This window comes from Salvelinus namaycush, chromosome 39 (assembly GCF_016432855.1).
Source record: "Salvelinus namaycush isolate Seneca chromosome 39, SaNama_1.0, whole genome shotgun sequence".
NCBI classification, from domain to species: Eukaryota; Metazoa; Chordata; class Actinopteri; order Salmoniformes; family Salmonidae; genus Salvelinus; species Salvelinus namaycush.
In genome coordinates, this window is record NC_052345.1 from 731,581 (window position 1) to 744,805 (window position 13,225).

General features: G+C 47.3%; 1 protein-coding gene and 2 long non-coding RNA genes across 4 annotated transcripts; all 3 read right to left on the bottom strand.

Moving 5' to 3' along the window:
- Positions 1–2,431: 2,431 nt before the first annotated feature.
- Positions 2,432–4,109, bottom strand: LOC120033064. 2 transcript variants are annotated; one of them, XR_005473903.1, is made up of 5 exons: positions 3,609–4,109; positions 3,056–3,516; positions 2,882–2,972; positions 2,619–2,785; positions 2,432–2,524 (listed from the first exon to the last, which is right to left on the bottom strand). It is a non-coding gene; the product is annotated as an uncharacterized LOC120033064 (long non-coding RNA). The 2 variants fall into 2 exon arrangements; XR_005473902.1 differs by having other exon boundaries at positions 3,056–4,109.
- A 5,050-nt stretch (positions 4,110–9,159) lies between these two features.
- LOC120032437 lies at positions 9,160–11,502 on the bottom strand. Its single transcript, XM_038978540.1, has 4 exons — positions 11,442–11,502; positions 10,890–11,344; positions 10,207–10,531; positions 9,160–10,026 (listed from the first exon to the last, which is right to left on the bottom strand). Exons 2-4 carry the CDS (start codon positions 11,135–11,137, stop codon positions 9,160–9,162), a joined length of 1,440 nt encoding a protein of 479 aa, XP_038834468.1. The 5' UTR covers positions 11,138–11,344; positions 11,442–11,502.
- Positions 11,503–11,529: 27 nt separating this feature from the next.
- LOC120032781 lies at positions 11,530–12,311 on the bottom strand. Its single transcript, XR_005473852.1, has 3 exons — positions 12,159–12,311; positions 12,035–12,064; positions 11,530–11,605 (listed from the first exon to the last, which is right to left on the bottom strand). It is a non-coding gene; the product is annotated as an uncharacterized LOC120032781 (long non-coding RNA).
- Between the last annotated feature and the right edge of the window lie 914 nt (positions 12,312–13,225).

Genomic DNA, 13,225 nt, shown 5'->3' on the forward strand with positions numbered 1-13,225 from the left:
ATTAAGTTAATAGCACATTCCAACATGCCCAGATGAATATCAATCAGTGATAGGATGTAACAAAAAAAAATGAAATGAGTGTTGGTCAAGTTTGAGTGTAAAACTGAAATGAAATGAGTGATTAAAATGGAAAAGAGAAAGTCATGATTAAGTGACATACAGGATGACAGCTACATACAGGATGACAGCTACATGCAGGATGACAGCTACATGCAGGATGACAGCTACATGCAGGATGACAGCTACATACAGGATGACAGCTACATGCAGGATGACAGCTACATGCAGGATGACAGCTACATACAGGATGACAGCTACATACAGGATGACAGCTAACATGACAGCTACATGCAGGATGACAGCTACACTGCAGGATGACAGCTACACGCAGGATGACAGCTACACGCAGGATGACAGCTACATGCAGGATGACAGCTACAGGATGACAGCTACATGCAGGGTGACAGCTACATGCAGGGTGACAGCTACATGCAGGATGACAGCTACATGCAGGATGACAGCTACATACAGGATGACAGCTACATGCAGGATGACAGCTACATACAGGATGACAGCTACATGCAGGATGACAGCTACATGCAGGATGACAGCTACATGCAGGATGACAGCTACATGCAGGATGACAGCTACATGCAGGATGACAGCTACATGCAGGATGACAGCTACACGCAGGATGACAGCTACACGCAGGATGACAGCTACACGCAGGATGACAGCTACATGCAGGATGACAGCTACATACAGGATGACAGCTACATACAGGATGACAGCTACATGCAGGATGACAGCTACACGCAGGATGACAGCTACACGCAGGATGACAGCTACATGCAGGATGACAGCTACACGCAGGATGACAGCTACATGCAGGATGACAGCTACATGCAGGATGACAGCTACATGCAGGATGACAGCTACATGCTACATGCAGGATGACAGCTACATGCTACATGCAGGATGACAGCTACATGCAGGATGACAGCTACATGCAGGATGACAGCTACATGCAGGATGACAGCTACATGCAGGATGACAGCTACATGCTACATGCAGGATGACAGCTACATGCAGGATGACAGCTACATGCAGGATGACAGATACATGCTACATGCAGGATGACAGCTACATGCTACATGCAGGATGACAGCTACATGCAGGATGACAGCTACATGCTACATGCAGGATGACAGCTACATGCAGGATGACAGCTACATGCAGGATGACAGCTACATGCTACATGCAGGATGACAGCTACATGCAGGATGACAGCTACATGCTACATGCAGGATGACCGCTACACGCAGGATGACAGCTACATACAGGATGACAGCTACATACAGGATGACAGCTACATGCAGGATGACAGCTACATGCAGGATGACAGCTACATACAGGATGACAGCTACATGCAGGATGACAGCTACATGCAGGATGACAGCTACATACAGGATGACAGCTACATACAGGATGACAGCTACATACAGGATGACAGCTACATGCAGGATGACAGCTACATACAGGATGACAGCTACATACAGGTTGACAGCTACATGCAGGATGACAGCTACATGCAGGATGACAGCTACATGCAGGATGACAGCTACATGCAGGATGACAGCTACATGCAGGATGACAGCTACATGCTACATGCAGGATGACAGCTACATGCAGGATGACAGCTACATGCAGGATGACAGCTACATGCAGGATGACAGCTACATGCAGGATGACAGCTACATGCAGGATGACAGCTACATGCAGGATGACAGCTACATGCAGGATGACAGCTACATGCAGGATGACAGCTACATGCTACATGCAGGATGACAGCTACATGCAGGATGACAGCTACATGCAGGATGACAGCTACATGCAGGATGACAGCTACACGCAGGATGACAGCTACATGCAGGATGACAGCTACATGCTACATGCAGGATGACAGCTACATGCAGGATGACAGCTACACGCAGGATGACAGCTACATGCAGGATGACAGCTACACGCAGGATGACAGCTACATGCAGGATGACAGCTACAGTGGCAAGATACGATATTTAATAGTTCATACATGCAGTGACTCTCCTCTAAACCCAGATGACTCTTACCAATACATTTCCTCGGGCTGATGATAGGGAAACATTGAACACACTTTAATATGTCAGCAAACGTTAACTGAAAACTTATTAAATGTCCTTTGTCAATTAATAGTGACGTAAAAATATACATGTGTCTGTCAGCAGCTGCTTTGACCAGCTCTGCGTCCGATAGATCTGTTGGTGGCAGTGCTGGTCGAGGGAAAGACACCCCTATATCACGTGGAGAGAGAAAGGATTGTGAGCTACACAGCTTATCCAAAAAGTTAATATTATCTTACATGTGTAACTACACACTCACCTTGAATTGCAGGCTGAGAAGCAATGAGCTTCTTCATCTTCGACTGCAGTTCACCTGGGTGAGAGAGCGCCTTGACAGGAGCGTAGAGATCGCAGGACCAAGAGACCTTTGAAAACGAAACATAGCAAATATGTCATCATTTCCAACTGTGTGGAACAAGTAGAATTATATTTTCCTTTAAGATGATATGTAACACTTACGTAGCCGCACTTGGGCCGGGTGTTAGCTGGCGGGGGTGGTGCTGGCTGCGGCGGGCCTGACCACAGCAGCTACCCCCTCCTGGTCTCTGCGCTGAATGTAGCCAATCAAGGCAGCCATCGCACTCCCAGGATAACGGGGTGTCTGCGTCCTCAAGCTCCTGACATATCTGTGAGACACAGCAGAGGGAACGTTTCAGATGTAAAATGTTGCATAAAACACACTGAGCTGAACATAGAAAACACAAAAGACACATGCCCATTACCTTATCCTGTCTGCACCTGTAGTCTCATACAGGTCCTGCAGCGAGTCCCACTTGTACTTCCTGATGCCAACAAAGGCCAGGCCCTCCTGGCCTGAAATCAGCACGGGAACCAATTAACTGTCAGAGCAAAAGAGATACATCTTACATACAATGAGGAGAATTAAACAAACTCACCTGGCTGGGAGGACTTTAGCTTCCTCCTGTGCCCGGTTGAACCTGACCATCTCAGCGAAGGCCGGATCGGCGCACGAGTAGCGAGTCAAGGCGTCCTTGTTGGCCCATCAGGGGATGCTGGGAAACGCTGCGCTCTCGCTCCCTCTCCTTCTGATGTACTGTTACCACGTACACATGTAGCCTACGTCGTTCTCCATCATCCACTTGAATGTCTGACCCCGGTACTTGCCGAACGGAACCGTGCACCGGTTCAGGATGACCATCTCTGCACCGGGGTCACCTCCCTCGGAGACGACGCGGGCGCGAGCCTCTGCCTCCACTTCCTCCCACTTCTTAGTCCTCACAGGAGGGCCCTGAGCACCAGAAGCAGGGGGGCCGTCAGCAGCCACTCTTACTGCCTGGGGTGTGGCCTTGAGGACCAACTCCTGTGAGGGCGTGAAACGGAACCTTGGATTTTCCATCTTAGGAGGCAAAAAAAAAACTATTATCATGACTGATGAGTGCAGTGACAAGTGACAGTATAACCATATTAGATACATATAAAGAAACTTACGTTTGCTTGATAGGTCTGCTAGGAGGAAGACAGCAGTGGGGGGTTTGGGGGTTATGGGTAGGGTTAGGGTGATTATTATTTCATATGCAGTTAAATTCAGTTTACATAGAAAGACACGTTTGCCCCCAATGACCATCAGGCTGTCACATATCATACAATTCATTCAACTACATACACTTCAAACGCATGCCATCAAAAAAACGAAAGAAAATAGACAATTAAATAGTATAGAATTTCAACTTTTAGTTGATATAAATGTTAGCTAAGGTTTTACAGGATTGTCAGTGGTCAAATAAACTTTGTGAATTTTGTACACCTACAGTAGCTAGCGATATAACGTTATGACCGTTGTTAAATTACACAATTTGGGTAGCCCATGTCGTCAAACAAGTCGGTTGACTAGAGGTGTTATTGTCATATTTCATCACATTTATAGTCATCGACGTTAAATTCGTTGGAAATTAAGCAAAATTACCTCAGATACTCACCGAGTAGCATCAATGGCTTCCTAGAAAAATATTTTGTGATAAAGTGACGTTAGGAAAATTTCAGAGGAAGATGATTGGCTTAAAAACTTTTGGAACAAGCTAGGTTCTTCATTGGTGGATTTTTGCTCTCTTTCTCCAATTTGGAACAAACTGAAGCATCTGATTGGAGGAGAGGACTAATGGTACAATATGGGTATTTGGAACATTTGGAACAGATAAAAATTTGCAAATTGCCCAAGGATATTGCCCATTCTTCTCTGTCCATCGTTCCAATTTGAGTATATGTGCTACTGAATCGAGAACATTAGGGACAAAGGAGAGGCCCTCATATATAGAGCACAACCCCCTGACGTTTTGTATCCTGGTTGGGGTCAAACGGATCTTTGGAGGCTCATAAACCACCCGTTGAAGATTCCCACAGGATATTGTATAGACGTGAACCTGGTAGGGATAATAATGCATCGTTAAATGGCTACCTTGTGTGTTGTAATGTTTATTTCCTTCTACATCTGTGTGTGAGGACCTTTTGTGAATGCAGCCCCAGAGCGTGTCGGGTTTCAGTGAGTGGGTGGGGTTTTGTGCGCGGGCTTTTGTTACGTCGTTATGTTCTACCCTATCAAAGTCCTAGATGGGACAGTGTACTCCCATATCACCCAGCATACGTTTCGCATATTTTTATTTTATTTATTTCACCTTTATTTAACCAGGTAGGCAAATTGAGAACACGTTCTCATTTACAATTGCGACCTAGCCAAGATAAAGCAAAGCAGTTCGACACATACAACAACACATGGTTACACATGGAGTAGAACAAACATACAGTCAATAATACAGTGAAAAATAAGTCTATATACAATGTGAGCAAGTGAGGTGAGATAAGGGAGGTGAAGGCAAACAAAATATATAAATAAATAAAAATATAAAAAAAGGCCATGGTGGCGAAGTAAATACAATATAGCAAGTAAAAAAACACTGGAATGGTTGGTTTGCAGTGGAAGAAAGTGCAAAGTAGAGATAGAAATAATGGGGTGCAAAGGAGCAAAAATAAATAAATGAATACAGTAGGTAAAGAGGTAGTTGTTTGGGCTAAATTATAGATGGGCTATGTACAGGTGCAGTAATCTATGAGCTGCTCTGACAGCTGGTGCTTAAAGCTAGTGAGGGAGATAAGTGTTTCCAGTTTCAGAGATTTTTGTAGTTCGTTCCAGTCATTGGCAGCAGAGAACTGGAAGGAGAGGCGGCCAAAGGAAGAATTGGTTTTGGGGGTGACCAGAGAGATATACCTGCTGGAGCGCGTGCTACAGGTAGGTGCTGCTATGGTGACCAGCGAGCTGAGATAAGGGGGGACTTTACCTAGCAGGGTCTTGTAGATGACCTGGAGCCAGTGGGTTTGGCGACGAGTATGAAGCGAGGACCTGCCAACGAGAGTGTACAGGTCGCAGTGGTGGGTAGTGTATGGGGCTTTGGTGACAAAACAGATGGCACTGTGATAGACTGCATCCAATTTATTGAGTAGGGTATTGGAGGCTATTTTGCGTTTCGCATATAATCCAGCATACGTTGCACTCTCTGAGGCAAAGGCCTCTGCCTCAGAGAGTTGCAACCTCTTTCTCTTGCAAGAACAAGAGAAAAAGAGGGGAGGGAGAGAAAAAGGGGAGAGGGAGACAAAAAGGGGAGGGAGAGAAAAAATGACAGAAAAAGGGGAGGGAGAGAAAAAACGAGAGAAAAAGGGGAAGGGCGAAAGAGAAAAAGAGGGAGAAAGCGAAAGGGGGAGAGAGAAGGTGAGCAGCAACCAATCAGAGATTAGTGGGCGTCACTGGGGGTTTAACTCCCTGCTGTCACCTGTAGTATCTGCTGGCCATCTCAAATCTCTGAGTAGAACTTGACTGTATTATTGTTTTTGTTACAACTCTGTAAACAGTGTGTTTATTGACTAAGAAAATGATGACAGATTTACTTGTCTTTTTATTTGTTGAACTTTAAAGAGTGTATAACCCCATAGTAGCCTACTTTCTAGGTATCCCCAAGATGAGTCAGTCAAGGATGTATACCAAATCACACCCTATTCCTTATATAGTGCTCTACTTTGGACCCTATGGGCAAAACGAGTACACTAAATAGGGAATAGGGTGCCATTTTGGATGCAAACAAGTTGTAATTTGGGTGCACTACACAGGAAAACAAACAGGCTGTAATTTTGGTTTGCTCTACACAGGAAAACAAGATGTAATTTGATTCGTAGAGCTGAAGCGATATAACCCAGCATACGTTGCAACTCTCTGAGGCAGAGGCCTCAGAAAATTGCAACCTCTTTCTCTTGCAAGAACAAGAGTAAAAGAGGGGAGGGAGAGAAAAAGGGGAGAGGGAGACAAAAAGGGGAGGGAGACAAAAAGGGGAGGGAGAGATAAAAAATGACAGAAAAGGGGGAGGGAGAGAAAAAACGAGAGAAAGAAAAAGGGGGAGGGCGAAAGAGAAAAAGAGGGAGAGAGCGAAAGGGGGAGATAAGGTGTGCAGCAATCAATCAGAGATTAGTGGGCGTCACTGGGGGGGTTTGACTCCCTGCTGTCACCTGTAGTATCTGCTGGTCATCTCAAATCTCTGAGTAGAACTTGACTGTATTATTGTTTTTTTGTGTGTTACAACTCTGTAAACAGTGTGTTTATTGACTAAGAAAATGATGACTGATTTACTTGTCTTTTTATTTGTTGAACTTTAAAGAGAGTGTATGACAATAAATCAAAATGAATTTCAAGGGAGAAAAAGTGCTTGCATTCAATTATTATTTAATTCACAGGGAATGTTACATGTGAAACAACCCAGCATAATGTCCCCTACACCTACTGTACAAGTTAAGATGATTTGAAATGAGCTAAATGTACAAGAGATTAACAATGAATGTCTTAAAAAATAAATAAACAACAAAGAACATATGTACAAAAACGACTTTACAATTGACACACCAATCAGTCAGTCAGTCAGTCAGTCAGTCAGAGTTTACTGGCCTTGGCTAGCACCATGCTGGGCCCTCATGAGTGCCAGCCACTCCTCCACAGTTTGGCCGCCAGAGGAAGCGGCACAGAATCTCACAGAACCATACATACTGTGTCCAAACTCTGCAGTTTTCGGCTTGCCACATTTAGAGCACTTATAGCCTTCGTATGGCTTGTGCGCTCTGACTTTAATGCCAGACTCCAGCCTCTTCCTCCTTCTCCATTCAGTGGTCCTGGAGACCTTGGGTCCACCAGCAGGAGGAGGGGGAAGAGGAGTGGAGGTCGAGGGCAGGTCTTGGGAGACTGGCGTTATAGGGAGGGAGGTGGTAGGCAGACTGGGTGGCGGTAGAGGTGGCAGTGGCTGACAAGTGGCTGCTCTGCCACGCTGTGTAGCCTGCCCCGTTCTGTCCTCTGGCAGCTGGTAGGTGCTGCTGGTTGATGGGGCTGGCAGCGGCGAAGTGCTCCAGACTGCAGCGTGGAAGGGGCCTGACTCCTCCCTCTCTGCAGTCATGCTGTCCCGGGTCTGGTGCAGGGCCACTCTCTCCATAGAGGATATCCATTTGTTGTACCTGTGTGAAAAACGTGAAATATGTTTACTGTTATCAGGAACACTGTCAACCAGTGAACTACACATAAAATATACCAACATTTATTTTTTAAACTTACCACTGTGTCAAGGTCAGCTTGTTGACCTCGAATAATTGCAGCCTTGTGTGGGTATTGAGGTTTGGGCTGCCCAGCACCATGGTCCTGATTCTCCTGTAGTCCCCCAGGATAGCAGCCCACCTGTTGACCCGGTTACCAAGAACCGTCTTGCCAGCAGGGTGTTTGTGGCACAGCTCCACAAAAATGGCCTCCACTGTCCTGCTGGTGTTGGGCCACTGAGCAGGTCCAGAGTCTTGGCCAAGCAGGGAGCTGAAGGTAGATTAAGTTAACAAAAGGAAACATCACGTTAATGAGAAATACACTTATGTCTTTATGTGTGTAGTGAGTTTAGAACAATGTGCAGTACATACCGCTTCATACTCTCTTCCCCCGTCACGGTTGAGCTCTTTGAATTGTTGAAGCTCCCCTGCAGGACTCGGTCCCGGAACCTCTCGGGGTAGGAGACTGCCGCCTTGTCTCTCTCCGGAAGATTTCCCCAGAGAGCCATGATCTCCTCTATTTGCCTATTAGAGATCCATGGCCCCTCCAGCAGCCTCAGCAGACTCTTGGCCAGGAGGACCACGTGCTGGTATCCACTAACCCCATCAGGTCCTATGTACTCCTGGAAATTAGAAGAGTTGTGGGGAAGGGTTGGATTAATAGTCAGATTAATAGTTATGAATGGAAAGAAACTTGAGAGTGAGCTGTTTAGGATGTGGATAGGCACTTACGTCATCCTCCGGGTCCTGACTGGCAGCTGGTGCAGTGTCCATCTCCTCCATAGTGTCATCAGGGGGTGTGACGACAGGTACCTGGGATGGGTTGGGTTGAGTGGGCGGTGGAGCGGCCTTCCTGAGTGGAGGGACTGGTGGGAGATGGTCATCGAGGTCGGGCAAGGACATGGTGGGGTCATCCTCCTCCTCAAGCTCTCTCAGGTCATCCTCCTCTCCCTCTCCCCCCTCAAATAGATCAGGTGTCCCGTCTGGGACATCCGGGTCCTTACCGAGGTTGGACTCCAACCTCTGGTCACCATGGGTCTGGGAGAAGAGATACTCGACCCCAATGAGTTCCCCTTAAACAAAGAGACAAAAAAAAGAGAGTTGTACATAAACAGAACTGTACATGTTTTAGTGTGTGTGTATAATTGTATAATTTAGAAATACATACCAGTGTACTTTGCAGGCCTTGTGTGATCCTTCACAAGACTGCGGCCCAGGAGCTTCTGGCTCAGCTCATTGATGGCGTGCTGGGCTACACCATCATAGCAGTGCAGGGTCTGCTTCTGTCCCCCCCCCTCCGCTGCAGCTTCGGCACGGTCCTCATTCCACCGAACCAACCCTTCAAGGAGGTAGGCCTGAAAGTGCTCGGCAGACGCACTTGTTCCTATAAATGAGGACAACAACAACAACAACAATAAATAATAACTCCTCACATGCACACAGTTGTTAACACACAACATGACGTAACAACATGATCCGGTTTTACATTTAACATACCAGGAATGAAGCGGTTGAGGTGGAGGTGGAAAGACTCCAGGGAGGTGGACTCACGGGCGCAACGCAACACAGGCAGGATGACCCCTCCCTTGGTCACGTCCTTGCCCTTTTTGGTGTAGATACTAACACCAGGGGGGTCCTGAATACAGACCAGGTGTCGTCTCTGGGTCTGCCAGATGGCCTGCATTCGGTCACGGTCCAGGAGCCGGACGCCCAGGGTGTCTGTGGCATCGATGAAGGTCTCCAGGAGCTCCCCGATGAGACGCTCGGTCTCCTCCGCCCCGCGCGTGCGGCGACGACAGTGCCGAGCCATCTCCTTCAGGCTGATCCTCTTCAACACCTGTGCGTCGCTGAGCCCCGTGATGTGGCTCTCCTTGAGCTCACCTCGCTTGGCCTCCAGCAGGCGCTCCACATCATCTGCACACCACACCAACATGCAGGAGGAGAGCCGCCGCAAAAAGAGAGCATACAGAGGATGGCTCTCTGTTGTCACTCCCCGAGCAAAGCGACGGATGAGGTGCCCCACATCCAGCCGGACGATGAGTTCCTCCCACTGGCTGAACATGGCTGCCGTCTTCCCCTTTCCCATCAGGGCGCAGCAGTCCCGGGTGACATAGAGCAGCTTGGGAGGTGCCACTCCAGCTCTACTGTAGCGCTGCTGGAGGCCAGCTGCCATGTCGAGCAGGCCCTCTCCTTCGCTGTCAGTGAGGACCGTCATGAGCACCTGGCCGTACTCATTGCCCACATTTGTGGCCCACGCTGCTGTCCCGTGTGCTGCCCCAGCTAGTTTCTTGGTCACCTGAGGGGAGTCAAACAAACACAGACAGACAAGACAGACAAACACACAGTCATGTCAGTGAGTGGACACAAAGTTTCACAATACATTTATTAAGTCATAAAATAAGTCATAATAAATTATTATTCATTTGATTGTCTCTAACTAACTAGTATTATTTCTGGTCAAAACATCTTAAATCACCTTCTTGGTTGAATCCATCTTCAGGATGGACCCAAAGATGGAGGTGACTCTGGCCTTGAAGTCCTCCAGCTGGAACAGAACGTCGTAGCCGTGGACAGTCAGCAGCCACTGGGCTGAGGGCACATCCAAAAAGGGAGGAGGAGGTGTTACCCTCAGTGGTGCGGCACCTGGGACTACAAAGTGGTCACAGACGGACAGGTAGTACAGGGTCCGACTCATCCAGGTCTGGCTGTGCTGCTCCCTCAGCTGGTTGTACAGCCTGGTCACACTGTTCCCCAGTGTCCTCTCTCTCATCAGCCTGACCACCTTCAGGTCACATGACAGCCTAATACACAGAGACAATTGTGGGGGAAAGGAGGAGAAGAGGGTGAGGAGTGTGGAGGGGGGTTCTAGAAACACTTTGATAAGGGAAGGAGGGGCTTGGGAAAGGGTGACTTTGAAACACTTTGCTTTGTTTGGGAAGTTCCTGATAAGAGATCAAAGGTCAGACATTCAGATCAAAGAGCTCATTAACATTTCAATGGGGCAAAGAGCTAATTAACATGTCAATGGGGCTTTGACAAATCAAAACCTCAGTGTTGACAAGAACCTACTGACCGCCTCTTTTTCTCACCATGATGCTTTTTTCTGTTTTTCCTCAAAGTGAACAAGAGCTTTGATTTTCAGAGGTGTGAATTACTAACCTGTAAGTCAAGATGGCTGGGAAAATGGAGCGATGACTTGCGTCCAGCTGGTCCAAGATATCCAGCGACCATCCTGCTAGCTTCTTCTTACAGAGGCGGCACTCCAGGTATTCTGTCCCCATATAATACCAGCCGTCCATGTCAAGCACCCTCCGGACTGTCTTGTACACCCCACAGCCTGTGAGCTTTTGACGCTTGCACCGTGGCTGGGTGCACACAAACTTAAAGGCCCACAGGCGGTAGGGCATCCAGAGGCAGAATGGCCGGAGGAAGTAGGCGGAGGGAGAAGCTGGAGGCTGATGGCTGATGTTAGGAGGCAGAGGAGGGAAGTACCACAGCTCAAGCTGGCTTTTCAGGACACATTTGAGCTGCTTGTTCCTGATGAAAATGGCCCGACTGACCCACTCTTGCTGCTCCTTTGGGAGGGTCTGCTTCCATCCCTCAGGGAGAAGCACCTGCAACAGAGCAGAGAATCAATACATTTCTTTTCCATCCCCACACAACCAAAAGTGAAATGAAATAGCCAAGTCATAGTTGAGGTGAGACGTTTACCTGAGCGTCAGCAGCAGGCTGTAGTGGTCCAGCTGTTGGCTGGGAGGCTGACTGGAGCTGAGGAGGGGCAATAGGAGCTAGCACAGCAGGGGGCGCGGTGGGAGTGGGAGCAGTAGGAGCTAGCACAGCAGGGGGTGCGGTGGGGGTGGGAGCAGTAGGAACTGCTACAGGAGCACAGGAGTTAGTCTCACAAAATATTTCAGAGAAATAAGTGAAATAATTCAATTAGAATAGAGCTTCAGCTTCAAAACATGTTAACAGCCTGTTGACAGCCAATGCACTTTGGTTTAGTTTTGATCAGTGTTATCAGTGGTAGAGGTTAGGAATCTAGGTTAAACACAATCTACATTTAAAAGATACAAACGACAGATGTATAGTGGGTAGACATCTACAAGCAAGGAATAGGCCAAGCAAAGTGATGCAGACTGAAATACAGGTTGGAATGGTGACAAGACAAGCTACAGTAAACAATTCATTCCACAAAAAGATGAGGAAGGATTTTTCTATGGCAAGCAAAATGGATGCAAAAATGAGAAATTCTACAGTGATTTCTAAGCCCAGCTAGGAGGTGTTTTAACAATTTTACCACTTACCTTACCACTTTAAAGTGTATCCTGTTAATGCTAACAACAACAGATAGTTATTAGGGGAAAGGTAATTTCATATGTATATTCTTCTCAACAGAAAAAAACAATAAAGTGCCATAACATAGAGTACCTTGGTCAAAACCCACGCAGATAGACAGCACCTCCTGATCCGATGGCTCGGCAGCTAAGAAACACAGACAAACATAATGACACAGTTATATTGTCAACTGCTACACTGTTTGATTTACTGTTTGATTGACTTAGATGACTACAGAATATATATTTACATGGATTAGGAGGCGCTACAGCTGTTACTGTGTCCTCCTGGTCAGGTCGGGGGGGCAAGGTCCCGTCCCGTACCCTGCGTTCCTCCACTGCCTTCTGGACCTCAGGAAACAGGTTGGTATACCTGTCCGGATGGTTGGGAAAATGTTATAAATTGTATTGTGATTCTGACTGATTTCATGTTTTTGTAATTTTATAAGAAATTACAACTATTTAAGGAAAAGAGTACCAGTCAAACCGGTCCTTGTTGGCCATTTCAGAAGACGTGTTTGTGTCCCCCATCTCCCTCTCTTGCTGGTGAGAAGCCAAGACCATGACGGCATAGCCGACATCGTGGCTTAGCAGCCACTTGAAGGTTTGACCACGGTATTTGCCGAACTGGATGGCACTCTCACTGTCCACCAGTCGGCTATCATCCGGGTCACCCCCTCTGGCTACCACACAAGCCTTTGCCTTCTCCTTCACTTGTCGTGGCTTCAGCACCCGGACTACACCTGTACACTCTTCCTCCTGGATGGTCCTGGCAACCCTGGCAGCCTCTTCAGATGCCCTCAGGGTGAGGGCACCAGAGGGCTCCAAGCGGAAAGCAGGGGTGTGAACATAATCCATTCTTCCTTTCATTAAGAGAGGTTATTCACACACATACACACACGTTATTTGTTGACAGCAATACAGTGGACCACATAGTTACCCTGCTTACAGTAGAGCCCATACAGCGTTAAATGTCAATTTCATTCTTCATATAACGTTAGCCAGCTGGCCCATACAGCGTTAAATGTCCATTTCATTCTACATATAACGTTAGCCAGCTGGCCCATACAGCGTTAAATGTCCATTTCATTCTACATATAACGTTAGCTAACTGGCAAGTGTGCGTTGTAGTACACTAAGTTAACACTGCACGTTAACTAC